Source organism: Aquarana catesbeiana, linkage group LG02 (genome assembly GCF_042186555.1).
Source record: "Aquarana catesbeiana isolate 2022-GZ linkage group LG02, ASM4218655v1, whole genome shotgun sequence".
Lineage (NCBI taxonomy): Eukaryota > Metazoa > Chordata > Amphibia > Anura > Ranidae > Aquarana > Aquarana catesbeiana.
In genome coordinates, this window is record NC_133325.1 from 502937384 (window position 1) to 502955748 (window position 18365).

Below are 18365 nucleotides of genomic sequence, written 5' to 3' on the forward strand. Positions count from 1 at the left end.
AAATTTAGTTCTGCTACATATTTTTCGAAAAAAAATCCAAACAAGCGTATATTGGCTTTTTTTAAAATTGTTTTTACTAGTAATGGTGGCGATCTGCGTTTTTTTTTTAGGGGGACTGCGACATTGCGGCGGACAAATCTGACACTGAGTGACACTTTTTGGGAACCAGTGACACCAATACAGTGATCAGTGCTATAAAAATGCACCGATTACTGTACAAATGACACTGGCAGGGAAGGGGTTAACAACAGGGGCGATCAAAGGGTTAAATGTTCCTTAGGGAGGTGCTTACTAACTGTGTGGTGCAGTGTCTCACTAAAGGAAAAGAGATCCATGATTCTAGCTTAGCTAGATCTCTCTTTTCCTTCCTGACAGATCCGCCATTTACCTTGTTTACAGACGGCTGATCCGTCTCTCCTGTGAACGATCAGAGGGTCGTGGCCACCGGACCAGGTGATTGGCTCCCGCTGTGTCCACCCACAGGGGGAGTGGCGCGCGTGCCCAAAACTGTGTGCATGAAATCACGTACCTGTACATGATTTTGCGCAGCCGGGCCACCCTGCCGCAGTATATATGTAGTGAGCAGTCCGGAACTGGTTAAGCTGACCACAGATGGACAGGTATTCCCAGGAAACTAGGACTGTGCAGGCAGTAGAGAGATTACGTCTGACTCTGGGTGGGACAAAGCAAGAGACAAGCAAAACATCACCTTAGCAGGCAAGTGACAATCCGCAAGGTGTGGCAGGTGATGTGGCAGCTGACGTGGCAAATGACAATCTGCATCTGGTGGCAGGCAAGTGACAATCCGCAACCTGTGGCAGGTGACGTGGCAAGTGACAATCCGCAACGTGTGGCAGGTGACAAGGCAAGTGACAATCCGCAACGTGTGGCAGGTGACAAGGCAAGTGACAATCCACAACGTGTGATGGGTAACGTGCCAAGTGACAATCCACAACATGTGGCAGGTGACAATCCGCAATGTGTGGCAGGTGACATGGCAAGTGACAATCCACAGCATGTGGCAGGTGACGTGGCAAGTGACAATCCGCAACGTGTGGCAGGTGACGTGGCAAGTGACAATCCGCAACGTGTGGCAGGTGACGTGGCAAGTGACAATCCACATCTGGTGGCAGGCAACGGTGGCAAGTGACACACTCAGGCTCCCACTGATTCTGTATTATGGTGAGTTGAACCATTTCATTTTATATTACAATGTAATAATATAAATATGTGCTTCAATCATCCTGGCACCATGGTTGTTATGGTATCAGGATGACTGAAGCACCAACACCAGCCATTTCCCCGATAAATTGCCCGCAAAAAAGTAGCAGCCAAAATGTGCCAGCTCAATAATTTTCAATGCAATGTGTCTGTTTTGGCAAAAAAAAAAAAAGGCCTAATTCTTATATGGACCTAATATTGGCCAGTGCAACAGTGCAGGTTTGGGAAATTTACAATCTATCTATATTTACTACTGACTTAAAATGGACATTTTCCTGCCTGAACCCAAATGTATAAAGCTAAACTGGGGAAGTTTTGTGTGTTTATAGAGCTCTATTACCCTTACCAACCTAAGCATGGGATAGATTGGAAAGGAGTACCAGCACTTTCTACCTTCATAGGCATAAAAGTTGAAAGTTGACTGTAGGCAGCTTTAGTGCCCCAATGCCATGTGTCAGTCCAGTAGAAGCCCATGAGGAAATTTCCAACTCCCAGAGAAATTGTAGAGCAGAAGCCTGATGTTAACCAGGACACTAAGGCTGCACAACTAAAGATTGTGGATACACAACTTACTCATTCCCAATTTGCATTTATGAAAAAAAAAAATCCAACATAAGAGCAGTAAAATGACAGATTAGCATCATAATGTGATTTTTCTTTGCTAAATAGTTATTTTCTGAATATATATGTACATTTACCTTCCATGACATCTCTGAGGCTTGTACAAGCACATTGAGAAGCTCCTGCAAGACACACAGTTTCTTCTTCAGTTTGCTCTCCCTATGAAGTGCTTCCTGTAAACAGACGATTGCAGCAATAAGTAATCATTAAATAATCAAAATAATTTTGTGGACATACTGTGGTTGATTTACTCCAGAAATATGGACTGTTCACTTAGCAAAGTGAATGTTAAAGCGGAACTACACTGTAACTGAACACCACAAACCAGAAATGCTATTTAATTCATTTTTAATATTCAAAGCAAACTAACCCATCCATCCATGTCTCCATGATTTATTTTGCTGAGAAATACATTTGAAAAACACCCCACTAGCATTTCTGGCCATGACCATTTTGAATAAGGACAGATGATTCATGTAGCATTTACTTCCTGGAATCCATCTAAAACAAGTAAATATGATGTACCCTTTTCCTAATCGATATACAGCTGTCACATGACTCAGCTCTTTCCCAGCCTGTCTGCGGGGAAACATATGCAGGGGGAGCTTCTAGTCCTCTGCTACTGGTCACAAGTTCAAAAAAAACAAAACAAAAAAAAAACCAGCCTTTGGAAAAGAGTAAAAATAAATAAATGGTTTTAAATTGGCATTTATATATTATCAAATCTTTATTATTTTGTGTAAATAACGGTGTGGCCAGATTTCTGCCAGTCACAGGCTGTGTCACACCCCTCCAGCTTGTGTCTTAGAATAAGAGGGGGGTGAAGCCACCATTAATCTACATGTAAAATCCCACCCCCATTGGGTTTAGCTGGTTAGTGAGCATGGAGGAGGAGGGAGTGGGCTGTCATTTACCAGTGTGTATATGCCCACATGTATGACTCTAGGGCCAAAACAACTAATCGATTAATCGACAACTAATCAATTCTAAAAAATAGTTGTCAACTATTTGCATAATAGATTAATCAGCCAGCATACAAAATGCTTTTTTTTGTTTACATATCAGGAAATACAATGCAGCACACATACAGCTCAGTACACTATCCATACATGTCAGTAAGTGCCTGAGAACTTGTGAATGTGTGAGGAGCAATGCTTCATGGGACATGTAGTCCTGGGCAGGAAGTGAGTGGTTCTAAAGGCAGAAGTTTTTTTTTACCTTGCTATGGGCACTTTATATTATACTTTGGAGCTTGCTATTGGGGCACTCTGAAGGCAGGAAGAGCCAGAAGAGGAGAATCAGGGCTGCTATGTGCAAAACCATTATACAGAGCAGGTAAGTAAAACATGTTTGTTTAAAAAAAAATTGCTTTGAAGACTGTGTGCAGGGAAGACCAGCATCTGAACCCAGAGAAGGTGGAGGCTGATAGACTGGAGGTAAAAAAAGGCATTACAATTACATTTAAAGTAAGCTTTTACCAGTATTGTGTATTATATTTAAAATGGTCATATCCATGAAAAAAAAAAAGTGTCAGCTTTTAGTAATGCAGTATTTTCCGGCATATAAGACAACTTTTTATACTTAAAAATGTCCCCCCACCCAAAAAAAAAAAAAAAAATCAGGGGTTGTCTTATATGCCGGTTTAAAATGCAGCCCGCTGGATGTGCGATAATACTGTATATGGCTTAGACTACATACAGTATACTGCACTGAGCCAATCACGGCGAGCAATGTATTCTATTAATGAATACAAAGCCTGCTCGGATTGGCAGAGGTTGTAACATCATCAGACTGCACCTCTCTGACTCTCAAAGCCAATCCGAGCAGGCTTTGTATGCATTAATAGAATACATTGCTCGCCGTGACTGGCTCAGCGTGGTATACTGTATAAAGTATGTTACCGAATGCGCTGATTGAAACCATTTCGTTTGGACAAAATCATGCCTGTTCTGGCTACCCCTCAGCTCCTCTTCCTTCCACAGCCATCTCGCCTTCCACCACCAGAGCTTTGGTTTGAAGCACCTGACCCTCCCTCTGGCACTGCACACATTGGTTCTCCCCCTACACTGGATTTTGCCGGGCACATGAGGTATTTACCACTGCAGCATTGCTTCACAAAGCTGGTGATCAAGTTGCACAGACTTATTATTGCTGTTTCAGTATGTTACCGAAGCTACTAGACAGACTAGTCGGAAGGGGGTCATCTTATACCACGAGTATATCCCAAAACCAAAGTTTTAGCTGGAAAATTAGGGGGTTGTCTTATACACTGGCAAATACGGTACTTTAAAATAAAAGATTAATATCTCCCTTCCATTAGGGTTGCCACCTCATCCCTTTAAACCCAAACACATTAATTACACAGGTTCTGTGGCGGATTAAGGTGGTAATTAAACTCACTTGGTGCCTTATCTGCATTAAATTGGTCTCAGAACCTGTGTACTTCATATGTGTTCGGGTTTAAAGGGATGAGGTGGCAACCCTACCTTCCACCCTTCATATAGCTTCATGTCTGACTCCTAGTTATAATGGGCATATATCCTACTAATGGGTGTATTTATATTTATTCATATATATATATATATATATATATATATATATATATATATATATACACACACACACATATACACACACACACACACACACACACACATTATATATCTAAATAAATTAATTACTTTTACAGTAGTATACATGAACCCCTTATAGTAGCGATTATCTGTTCTTTTTGTACTATAAAAGGGCTAATGTTAGTTTTTTTAACCCCATGATAACAGGCGATACAAAAAAGAGCATGCTGCTGTGACTAAACGTCTTAGGCCTGGTTCACACCTATGCGTTTTTTGGGGCTTTTTGCAGAAACACACTACAGTTCATTTAACATGGTTTCCCATGGGACACGTTCACATCTATACGTTTTTCAGCTGCCGCATATTTGGAAAGGGTCAAGGACTTTTTCAATTCCAAACGTTGCTTTTTTGGGTTCAATAGACTTCAATGGAGAAGCTGCAGAAAATCATGTAGTGCGTTTTTGCAGCAATTTGCATTTTTTAATATGCCCAACAACAAATTGGCAAAAAAAAAAAAAGCATAAAAAATGCAAAACGCAAATCGCAGCAAAATCATGCATGAAAAATGCAGTGTAGAAACGCATCAAAAGCAAACTGCATAGGTGTAAACCAAGCTTTATGCTGGCCATACACATATCAATTTTCGGACGAGAATATTAATAAGAAAAATTTTTGTACATTCGCTGAACGAAAGAATGTAATTTGAAAATTCCATTTGCTTTTAACATTCAGTTTTAAAATGAATGTAATTTGTGAACGAAAACCACATACACTGTCTGAAAATTCCTTTGACCAAGAAGTTTTCTTTTCTGCCATCACTGTGGTCGAAAAGAACGTTGATTTGACCCCACTAACGATTATAAAATCAAACGAACGTTCTTAAAATGACATTTTTTTTTAAGGAAGACATTGTTTTTGTATGGCCAGCATATAATATACTGCAGTTCTGTCTGAAAATCAGCAAAACAGTCTTTAATTTTTTTTTTTCCTTAAATAAAAAATTTGATCTGAGTCTGATATTTACCAGATTCAACCTCTAATATTACATACAGTATATCTTTTTTGTCTGTTATTCTAATGCCCTGTACACACGGTCGGACATTGATCAGACATTCAGACAACAAAATCCTAGGATTTTTTCCGACGGATGTTGGCTCAAACTTGTCTTGCATACACACGGTCACACAAAGTTGTCGGAAAATCCGGTGACGTAAAACACGTACGTCGGGACTATAAAATTGGCAGTAGCCAATAGCTTTCGTCTCTTAATTTATTCTGAGCATGCGTGGCACTTTGTGCGTCGGATTTGTGTACACAGGATCAGAATTTCCGACAACGGATTTTGTTGTCGGAAAATTTTATAGCCTGCTTTCAAACTTTGTGTGTCGGAAATTCCTATGGAAAATGTGTGATGGAGCCCACACACGATCGGAATTTCCGACAACAAAGTCCTATCACACATTTTCCATCAGGGCATAGGAGTGAATTACAGATTTTGCTCCTTAACCATATAGTTGGTTATTTATATTTACCACTGCATATAGATATTTAAAGAATAAATTGGCTTTTTTTGATACTTTACATATTAACTAAATTATACACAACACTTTTAAGGTTATTATCCAATTAATTGAAACAATAACTAATCGATTATGAAAATAATCGTTAGTTGCAGCCCTATATGACTCTATAGTCACATGGGCTGCTCAGATGGGAGGAAATACTCAGCACAGAAACTTACTGAAAACTGAGCATGTGCAGAGTTGCCACCACAGCTGCAAAATTTTAGCTGAATTTGGGACATGAACAGAAGGTGGAGATAGAGAGCAGCAGGATCAACCATGTTTTTAGCAGAATATATAAAACAAATCTTATAGTGACTGAGTGAGTATGAGCAGAATGGAATACACCATTTATTGAGCGTTTTTTTATGATGTGGGTTTAATGACACTTTATGTATAGTAAATTAAAGGTCCGCGCTAAGGAGATTAAAGGGTTGCAGCCTCCCCCTAATTAGTTCCCATAGGGACCTATTAAAGTAAAAAGAGGAAAGATGGGATTCAAGGGAAATAAGACTCACAGCAGGATCATATAAGCAATTGTCCAGGGAACAGTCCAGCATTCCAGGTGGCTCAGTAAGCAGAGTCATTGCCAGATACAGCTAAGGTTTCAAGTCCAGGCTCTGACAGGAGAGGACTGTTTGGTGGTGCTGAGACACAGAGGGGTCCAGGTCTGGAGCGGATGCTGGGAGGTCTGAATCGGATTGCTGGTGTAAGTCTGTGGAGGAGTGGAGCATAAGGCGGAACATCCAAGGGGACACCCATCTTAAGTTACCCACTCTATGCCTATTACCCCTGCAGGGGTGACTACTTCTGGTGATAGGGGGAAACATTGGGGGAGCACCTGAAGTCACCAGTTTTTATGAGCACAGAAGTCACCGGTCTTTTATTATTAATTTTTTTGGATTGCACACGTTGGGAGGACACCCTTGGTATCCCGGCTTGGACTGTTTAATATACTTTCTATGGATTAATCAGTGCTTTAATTATATAATTGTATACTCACACGCAATTTTTGGCACAAGTTTAGTACTTAATTTATAATTAACCTCACCAGGAGCAAAGCGAGTTGGACTTAGTACATACACTGATCACACACTCAAATATTTTCCAATATAATTTCATCTCTGTGGCGATTTATTGTTTTGCTGTGATAGAGCGTTTTTTGTGTTTTAGCTATCTTGTGAGCTAGCGTTTTTTATGTTTCACGCACTTATATACGTTTTACTTCATAATTGCACTGTAGAGTGTGTATATTTATATAAGGTGTGCACTAGTTGTTTACCCACCAATTTTATCATAATTTACACTAATTATAATTTGCGTCACTACACGGTAGCGCCATATCCCCATCTTTCCTCTTTTTACTTTAATGACACTTTAAACTTCTCACATCAAGGGGCATTTTTCATGTTCACTCAAAATGAAAAAGTTATGGTCCTTTTAAAGTCCACATGATATATCCTGGGAACTACTGAGGTAATTTCCCTCATATAGGACTAGATTCAAAACAAATCCCGTTTTAATGTATTCAATAAGCTAAACAAACATTCACTTTGTAAGTGATCATAAACTTTGCAAAGAAAATAAACTCCACTGAAACATTTTCACAATATGAAAAATGAAAGCCCACAAAGTGTAGTAATACAAGTGTAAGTACAAGCACCAATACCTACCAGATGAAATTTGGAAAGCATTAACACAATGGTAGTCTACATAATGTAGGCATAGGGTGAGAAATGCACTTTCATGCCAAGGTCTTATTCATATAAGTAGCACATGTATAGTACATGTATGTTTGATCTGTTTATTTTGTAGAAAACTTATGTTAAAACTGAATTGCAGGTATGGTTTGTATTGCATTGTTACATGTGTCCATTAAGGGCGCACGGGCGCCGCCCCCTCTCTCCATCCACCCCCTCTGTGTACTATGGATAGATTCATGCATTGCATGAATCTATCCATGGCTGCTGTAGCCACCCCTATTTAGGCGTCTGGCCCCTTATCGGGTGCCTGAATTACAGCAGTAGGGGGGGGTGGGGGGGGTGTGGAGGTGTGTTTCCTGTTGGCAAGAGGAAGGAGCCACTCACTCAGGTACTGTCCTGAAAGACGTTTAGGGAAATTCATCTTCAATATTCACAACAGAGGCTTAGAAATCTCATTTATTTTCTATGGATCAAATCTTGGCAGCTTCCCAGTCTAACACATGGCAGGTGGTTCTAAGAAGGGCTTTTTTCACAAAAGCAGTGTTGGGCTGCATTGCCAAACATAATACCAACACAAGAACAAGGCAATTTTGCCTTACTGTATGTCCTATGGCAGTGGTCTCCAAACTGTGGCCCTTCGTTTGCTTTTATCCAACCCTTGGGGCACTTTTTACCCAGTGCCAGCAACAGTGGGGCACTATTCCACCCACTGACACCAATGATGGGGCACTATTCCTCCCACTGACACCAATGACGGGGCATTATTTCTCCCAATGATGGGGCACTATTTCTCCCACTGAAACCAATGATGGGGCACTATTCCTCCCACTGACACCAATGACGGGGCATTATTTCTCCCAATGATGGGGCACTATTTCTCCCACTGACACCAATGATGGGGCACTATTCCACCCACTGACACCAATGATGGGGCACTATTCCACCCACTGACACCAATGATGGGGCACTATTTCTCCCACTGACACCAATGATGGGGCACTATTCCACCCACTGACACCAATGATGGGGCACTATTCCACCCACTGACACCAATGATGGGGCACTATTCCTCCCACTGACACCAATGATGGGGCACTATTCCTCCCACTGACACCAATGATGGGGCACTATTCCTCCCACTGACACCAATGATGAGGCACTATTCCTCCCACTGACACCAAAGATGGGGCACTATTCCACCCACTGACACCAATGATGGGGCACTATTCCTCCCACTGACACCAATGATGGGGCACTATTCCTTCCACTGACACCAATGATGGGGCACTATTCCTTCCACTGACACCAATGATGGGGCACTATTCCACCCACTGACACCAATGATGGGGCACTATTCCACCCACTGACACCAATGATGGGGCACTATTCCACCCACTGACACCAATGATGGGGCACTATTCCACCCACTGACACCAATGGTGGGGCACTATTCCACCCACTGACACCAATGGTGGGGCACTATTCCTCCCACTGACACCAATGGTGGGGCACTATTCCACCCACTGACACCAATGGTGGGGCACTATTCCACCCACTGACATCAATGATGAGGCACTATTCCTCCCACTGACACCAATGACGGGGCATTATTTCTCCCAATGATGGGGCACTATTCCTCCCACTGACACCAATGATGGGGCACTATTCCTTCCACTGACACCAACAACGGGGCACTATTCCTCCCATTGTCACCAATAATGGGGCACTATTCCTCCCACTGACACCAACAACGGGGCACTATTCCTCCCACTGACACCAATCATGGGGCACTATTCCTCCCACTGATACCAATGATGGGGCACTATTCCTCCCACTGACACCAATCATGGGGCACTATTCCTCCCACTGACACCACTCATGGGGCACTATTCCTCCCACTGATACCAATGATGGGGCACTATTCCTCCCACTGGATCCAACGATGGGGCACTATTCCTCCCACTGATACCAACAATATGGCATTGTTTGCTCCCACTGATGCCAGGACACTTTCTTCTCCCAATGGCCACAGTCCTGCCCCACTAAAGTTTGAAGGACAGTACTCCTGTCCTATGGCTTCAGTTCACACTGATGTATTGGTATTGGTGTGCACTAAAAACAAATAGGACACGGTGCATTTCTGGGCTGTGTAGCACATTTTGTTGCACTGCAAAGGCTTGCACAATGCTAAAGGGCTTAAGAACAACATTGTGAGCAGGAAAAAAAAAAAAGATAGCACTTCAAGTGTGTTAACACATCGCAGCACAGTACATTGCATGTTACAACACACAATAATGCTGTGGTGTGAAGGACCTGTAAATTGTTAGAAACTGATGGAACCCTGACATTAAAGTCATTAAAGCTGTGATCTTTGAAGACTTCACAGTAAGCATCTAGAGAGGCCAGGAATGTTTTTTTTCTTAAGGCTTGTTTACGGTTTTATAATAATAAGATTATATATACACTATATTACCAAAAGTATTGGGACACCTCCCACACATGAACTTTAATGGCATATTCCAGTCTTATGCCCCATACACATGGTCAGATTTTCTGACAGACACAGCTAAAATAACAAAGGAGTGGCTTCACAACAACTCCGTGACTGTTCTTGAATGGCCCAGCCAGAGCCCTGACTTAAACCCAATTGAGCATCTCTGGAGAGACCTAAAAATGGCTGTCCACCAATGTTTACCATCCAACCTGACAGAACTGGAGAGGATCTGCAAGGAGGAATGGCAGAGGATCCCCCAATCCAGGTGTGAAAAACTTGTTACATCTTTCCCAAAAAGACTCATGGCTGTATTAGATCAAAAGGGTGCTTCTACTAAATACTGAGCAAAGGGTCTGAATACTTAGGACCATGTGATATTTCAGTTTTTCTTTTTTAATAAATCTGCAAAAATGTCAACAATTTTGTGTTTTTCTGTCAATATGGGGTGCTGTGTGTACATTAACGAGGAAAAAATGAACTTAAATGATTTTAGCAAATGGCTGCAATATAACAAAGAGTGAAAAATTTAAGGGGGACTGAATACTTTCCGTCCCCACTGTATATCTCTCCTCTAATAGTATATACAGTATATCTCTCCTCTAATATTATATACAGCATCTCTCTCCTCTAATAGTATATACTGTAGATCTCCTCTAATAGTATATACTGTAGATCTCCTCTAATAGTATATACAGTATATCCCTTCCGTCTGTTATTCTCAGAGTGGATTAGATATTTTGCTCCCTAACCATATAATTGGTTATTTACATTTACCACTGCATAGAGATAGTTTAGAATAAATTGCCTTTTTTTTTAAACTTGACATATTAACTAAATTATACACCACACTTAAGGTTATTAACCAATTAATCAAAACAATAATCGGCCAACTAATCAATTATGAAAATAATCGTTAATTGCAGCCCTAATTTATAGGTAAAGTTGATCCAGGGAATATCTGATTGCCTCTTGGGGGATAAGTAAGGAATTTTTTTTCCCTTGCTGTGCAAATTGGATCATGCTTTGCTGGGTTTTTTTGATTTTCTCTGGATCAACTGTGGGTATAGGATTGTGTATATGGAATTGTAAAATGTTCTTTTTTTTCCCCTTTTATTGGTTGAACTAAATGGACTTTTTTCTGTCTTTTTTTTCAACCAGACTAACCATGTAACTTGACCCTTGGGACAACCAGGGATTTCCTCACTCTAGAGGGATTTTCTCTCATTTTCTAATTTGATTATGGGACAGGAAGTGAAGAAAGATCTCCCCAATGGGACAGAGATAGCAAAAATAAACCTGAAAAGGAGGTTATAACCCTCCCTTACCGTATGCAAAAAAAGTTTTGCCTTAAGTCCTACTTTAAGCAGAATTTTAAAGATAGATTAATCCTCTTCAACTGGAGGACCGGTTATGGTATCACCTATGAAACTTTTAATTGATGTTGTGTGCACTGCTACTATAGTTCATTAACTGTCAACTTATCAGAGAAAATACCACTAAACACCAATGTTCTTATACGAAGACCCCTCAGATGGTGGCTAATATATTTTGCCAGTCAAACAATGAACATAATTACGGAAATTATCTTCCATAAATAAATATGTTCAGAGAAGAATACAATCTATACCTTTCTGAAACTCTTCATCCTGAGTTTATTGTATAGATACAGAGTAGAATGGGCACCATTAAGCAGATGTAAAAAGGTATAAGAAAGAAATGCATGTCTATGATTTTTCTTACTTAAAATGCATAAGAGAGTTTGCAGAAATTGCAGATGGAAATGTAGCAAATATTAATGAACATTGTACAAGCAAAATGGCAACATATAGAGCACAGTGTGCCAAAAAATGTTTTCAAAGAAATTGAGCGCGATGATTTTATAACAAAAAAATGTCAACTTCACACTCTCAATCACAAAAAGGATTTTTTATAAAGTAAATGCTAATGTAATCTACTTTAGTAGTGAGAAATTAACATCCTGCACTCTCACACCTCAGATCAGCCCCAATACCTGCAACTCCACACGTCAGATCACTGTACCCCCCTGCTCTTCTGTCACACCACTGTACCCCCCTGCTCTTCTGTCACACCACTGTACCCCCCTGCTCTTCTGTCACACCACTGTACCCCCCTGCTCTTCTGTCACACCACTGTACCCCCCTGCTCTTCTGTCACACCACTGTACCCCCCTGCTCTTCTGTCACACCACTGTACCCCCCTGCTCTTCTGTCACACCACTGTACCCCCCTGCTCTTCTGTCACACCACTGTACCCCCCTGCTCTTCTGTCACACCACTGTACTACCCTGCTCTTCTGTCACACCACTGTACCCCCCTGCTCTTCTGTCACACCACTGTACCCCCCTGCTGTTCTGTCACACCACTGTACTACCCTGCTCTTCTGTCACACCACTTTTACAATGTGTGGGGGCACAGTGCCTCTCCCTCAGTGTAGGTGTAGAGTGGGGAATTCTGAAATTGGAATGCATTAGTGTCTCACTGACACTTCCCTGCACTGCTCTGCTGATGGGGAGGGAGTTGGGTGACAGCAAAAGAGGCTTCGCGTGCCGCTTACGGCACCAGTGCCGGGGGGTTGCCTACCTCTGATATAGCGTCTCAACTTACCATGAGGTAATCAGAAAGCTGCTGCAACTCCTAAAAAACAAAAATTTGTACACATAAGCAATTTTTTTTCAATATTTGTTTTTAGAGATTGTATAGCAAGTTCATTTTGTAACTCTTATATTAGCATACTTTGTTAAAACAAGGCGCTCTCCCACCAAATTTTACTTTACATATTACGCATCCATGCAGTGGAGCATTCCTAACTTAAGTGCATTGTAAAGCTTACATCCTGGATCTCACTACTCCTGTGCCCCCCTTATGAAATTTTAAACTGTATAGTGAAGTTGGGCTGGGCTACAATTAGGTCTAAACAGCATTTAGGTGAATGGTCACACTTGGATTAGGTTCAACCATAGAGAATAATGTCCACCTTTATTTTGCAGTCAGGCACATCCACTTGGATTGGCCCTTCATCTCTGGCATCAAATCTGGCACGTTTAAATAATTTTAAAAGGATGATAGAGTGATATATGACTACATGATTACTAATGAGGTAAACACAGAGCAGCTGCATCATTAAAAATGATCTCAAGCATAGAAGTACCGTATATAATTCTTCAACAATGGTGCGCTTGCTCTGTATATAATGTGCATAAAGTGATATGTGCATAAATCAATCAATGAATTAATAAATTGATAAATACATATATTATTACTTTCAAACATAAAATACAAATAAAAGTGTCCAAAATCACAGTCAGTATATAATGGATGTTGACAAAGTGTAATACTTGGTTATATTATCCGTGTCACCACTTCCACCACCAGGTGCAATACCTGCTCACCGTCGGAGGCGACCCCCTTAGGTCATACAGAGCTCTTAATAATGCATTTTAAGTTGGTCCAGGTGTTTCGTTAGGAGACGATCCCCTTGGGTCATGCAAAGCTCTAAATAATAAGTTGGACCTACTGTTTTCTATATTGACACAACAGGTTCATGTGATTTCCCCTCTCTGTAGGGAGATTCCGCCCACTTCCTGTCAGATCACCTGAGCCCAGTCTTTCCAGCACAGAGAACGATCCCCCTTTTTAAACGTATGGTGCCCGGGCCCAGTACAGGAGGGCTGGCTGTACTGCCTCATCAGTGGCCCTGACTGCAATGATCTGCCAGATTGGATACAAATTGAACCTTCAACTATGGAGTGCAACAACCTGCCTGAATGGATACAAATTTAAAGTGTTGTTTAGGTTTGAACTCGTATTATGGTTTTTGGTAAATGTAAAGGGAAATTGTACAAGAAAATTGTATAATATATGGCCAGTTTACCTGTTGTGCTGTCCACCAATGCTATCAGATTGCAAAGCAATTGTATGTCTACAGCCTCTGCTTATATATCCCATCTAACTAATTTTACAGCAAAAATCAAGGATGAGCATTGTTGATCTTCAAAGACAAGACTGTGCTGTAGGCATATGCTCAGTAAATAAACATGCATTATTTGACAGCTGGGTCTTCCAGAACATCAAAAGATTTTAGTTTGCAAGGGTATGTGAGGAAGAGTTTTAAATTCTACAAGTGGGTGCGATAAGCATTCAATAAGCACCAGAGTAATGCAGCGTACACACAGTTGGATTTTCCGACGGGAAATGTTCAATGGGAGCTTGTTGTCGGAAATTCCGACTGTGTGTAGGCTTCATCGGACATTTTCTATTGGAATTTCCGACAAACAAAATTTGAGATTTTGGATCTCGAATTTTCCAACAACATAATCCGTTGTCGTAAATTCCGATCGTGTGTACACAATTCCAATGCACAAAGTTCCACGCATGCTCGGAATAAAGCAGAAGAGCCGCACTCACTATTGAACTTAATTTTTCTCGGCTCGTCGTACGTGTTGTACATCACCGCGTTCTTGACGTTCGGAATTTCCGACAAGATTTGTGTGACCGTGTGTATGCAAGACAAGTTTGAGCCAATATCCGTCGGAAAAAAACATGGCTTTTGTTATCGGAATGTGCGATCGTGTGTACGCGGCATAAGACGTTAATGTGTACAGGCTTTAAAGGGCAATGGTGTTGGATCTCCAAATTGTAATTTTCTGTCTTTGTGCAGCTTTACTTTAAGCCCTTGTTCACATTGAATGTGGCTTTGAAAATTCATCTGAAATTGCACGATTTCAAAGCCACATGTCAGTGTGACTTGGAAGACATCTGTGCAGCTTTATGCAAAAAGTAGAGCTGGAACTACTTTTTCAAATCGATGTGGCACCACAAAGTCGGTGTCGCACCAATTTGAACAGTGCAATTACCATAATAGGGTAGGACTTGCCATGCGATTTGACCTATCAGTGGTGCTTACAATGTCAGCTTTTATTCATTTATGTAAAACCTTTATTTCAAAAAGAAAAAAAAATGTTGTTCTAACTGCTTAAAAATTGTTAGCTGAAGTTCATCTTTACTTTATTAGTCAAGCCCATCTAAATCTGCTAGCCTTACACTACAATCTCCAGATTGACAATATTGCTGTCCAAAAGGTGTCTCCGTTGCTCCTCCATTGGAGGGGACACACTTAAAGCAGAGTTCCACCCAAACGTCGAACTTCCCCTTTAAGGTATACTGACCCCCTGACATACCACGTGCCTAGTTTTGAGAGGTACCCAGCTCCCATTTCCACTCGTGCCGCCTAGGCGACTACTCCTCTCCCCCGCCCTCCTTACAATCTTCTGGGACATCACAGGTCCCAAAAGATTGCCCGGCCATTCAGGACGTGCAGCGTGACTCGCACAATGCACACCCGGCTGTGAAGCCACAAGCTGTCACAGCCAGGTGCCCACACTTGCAATGCAGGCACCAATGACAGGCAGGGGAGAGAACGGAGGCTTCGGGCGGCCACTTCACTGGACCATGAGACAGGGGAATGTGCGTTTATTAAAAGTCAGCGGCTACATTTTTTGTAGCTTCTGACTTTTAATAAACATGGGTCAAGCTGGAACTCCGCTTTAAGGGCCAGTTAACACCACATGTAGTTCAGTGCATTTTTTTTTTCTGCATCAAAACGCATGGGAAGTAGGTTATATGATTTCAATGGCATAGTTCACACTAGTAGTTGCAGTGCGTTCCAGAAAAAAAAAAGTAGAACATGCTGCATTTTTCCTGCACTGAACTGTACTGGAACGCTGTAAAACACATCAAAAACACACTAGAATGCACCGGAACGCACACGTCCTTTTTTAAGGTTAAGTAAAAAGAGTGGGAAAAAAAATGTACTGGACTGCATCAAAAACATACAAAAAACATGCATGCATAAAAGCATCTGGAACGCATTCGGACTGCGTTTCTATGGTTAGAACTGGCCCTAAGACAAGAAGTATGCTACTGGCCAGATCACCAGGTAAAAATAAAGGTAAAAAAGAAAACAAAATACAATCAATCAATCACAATATTTAAAGGGTAAGTTCACCTTTTCAGAAAAACCTGTAAGGTGAACTTACACTGGACCCCCTTCCCCATCCCCCCCCCCCGGTCCCGCTATCCTGGAGTCTGGCAATCATCCGTTCTGACACATCGCATAGCTGCTTTACCAGTCAGGGGATATGAAATCCCCACAGCTTTCTCTCCTCTTCGCCAGCGGGGACAGGACGGGCTACGCAGGTTATGATTGGTCGGCGCCACTCATGTGACGGTGCCGACCAATTAGAATGAATGCTCCTAAATGTAACTCCTGACGAGGTATGTTTAGGAAATTAAGCTGAGGGGATTTCTAAGCCCCGGCTAGGTGAGGCGGCTATACGATGTCTCCTAGTGGGAGATCGCTGGGCTCCAGGTCAGCGGGACCAGTGGGGATGAGGAAGGAGTCCTGTGTAAGTTCACCTTACAGATTTTTCTGTAAACGTGAACTTACCCTTTAAGAATGGGTATACCACTTTGAGGATAAGACTGTCCTAAGCAGCCAAAACACATCAACAACACAGGCAATGATACACATGTTTGTGCAACAAAAAAAAACTCTCCACCAGTGCACATAGGTTGACTTTTAGAAGAGGACCCCTACTCTTTTTTACCCTAAAAAAAGAAAAAACATACAAACAAATAAAATAAACAAAATAGACCATTTGATCCTGGCAACTGGCAACCTAAGAAAACATATAACAACCCAAAAAAAACTAAATATCACATTTTCTACCTTTTGAGAATAGCACTTTGCACCAGTGTTAATTTAGTCGACTAAAATCACTAAAACATTTTAGTCGACTAAATGAATATTATTTTAGTCGACTAAAATACGACTAAAACTAAAACAACTGGGATGACTAAAATACGACTAAAACTAAAATGGCATTTTAGTCAAAAGACTAAGACTAAAACTAAATTGAATTTGACTCTGAAAATTAACACTGGTCTGTAGTGCATGTTCATACCTCAATGCCATAATAAATAACATATTAGATTTTTCAGTCCAGCAGTATATAAGAGTTTGGAAATTGTAGAGAAATGTTAACTAATGCATTACAATTTAATTACACCTATTAGATTTTAGATGACTAAAATTAGTTTTAGTCGACTAAATTGTACTGGAAATTTTAGTCGACTAAAATGTACTGGAGATTTAGTAGACTAAATACGACTAAAACTAAAACAATTGCAGAAGACTAAAATGGGACTAAAACTAAAATGCCATTTTAGTCCTAAGACTAAGACTAAAACTAAATCGAAATTTGCTGCCAAAATTAACACGGCTTTGCACATTACTTATTTTCTTATTTAAAATGTTTGTAGCACTGGGCATACAGGGAAAACACAAGATTTGCATACTTACACCATCTAAGACTGATATGGCACAGCTGTAAAAAAAAAAAAAAAATGAAATTAGAAAAAGTTAGTACAATAAATAATGCAAAACAGTCATTACCTGCAACTATACCTGGAATCTGAGTGAAATATTAATGCCAGACTGGACAAATACCTTTTTCTGTTATACATTAGTCACAGTCAGTGTTAACCAGCTGTTACACTCCTGGAATACTACACAAGCATATGGTAGATATATGTTTATTGCAGACCCCAGCGATCTTTACTGTGTAGTAACTTATGTTCATTATGTAATAAAAGAAACCTGAGGTTATTCCCAGGAACTGTACATTCCCACACGAACAGAGGGAGAAGACAGTGGAGAAGACCCAGCAAAAGAGCGAGAAGATAGCGGAGAAGAGCCAGCAGAGGCAGAAGGTGTCGGTGGAGGAGGCAGAAGAGCCGGAGAGGGGAGAAGAAATTGGAAGTGACAACGGAGCTGCCTTAATAAATTACTTTAAAAACCTGTGTAATGTGTTCTATTTTTGACTTTTTTTTTTTTTAGGTGAATGGGTAGGGGTACAATGTACCCCATACACATTCACATAGGGTGGGGGGCCGGAATCTGGGGGCCCACCTGTTAAAGAGGGCTTCCAGATTCCGATAAGCCCCTGCCCGCAGACCCCGGCAACCAACGGCCAGGGTTGTCGGGAAGAGGCCCTTGTCCTCGTCAACATGGGGACAAGGTGCTTTGGGGAGGGGGGCGCAGGGCGCTCACTCGTCCCCACCCCCTTTCCTGACCTGCCGGGCTGTGTGCTCGGGTAAGGGTCTGGTATGGA

General features: G+C 41.3%; 1 protein-coding gene across 7 annotated transcripts in view; it reads right to left on the bottom strand.

The window, feature by feature from the left end:
- TRAF3IP3 (TRAF3 interacting protein 3) overlaps window positions 1-18365 on the bottom strand; it is a 140574-nt gene that overhangs the window by 44284 nt on the left and 77925 nt on the right. For 6 of the 7 annotated variants that reach the window (XM_073615754.1, XM_073615755.1, XM_073615758.1 and 3 more), the window contains exons 5-7: window positions 17555-17579; window positions 12799-12828; window positions 1920-2015 (exon numbers count right to left, since the gene is read on the bottom strand). In XM_073615754.1, the coding sequence (XP_073471855.1) occupies window positions 1920-2015; window positions 12799-12828; window positions 17555-17579 (151 nt within the window). The remainder of the gene's footprint in view (window positions 1-1919; window positions 2016-12798; window positions 12829-17554; window positions 17580-18365) is intronic. The other variant, XM_073615760.1, reaches the window with a different exon arrangement.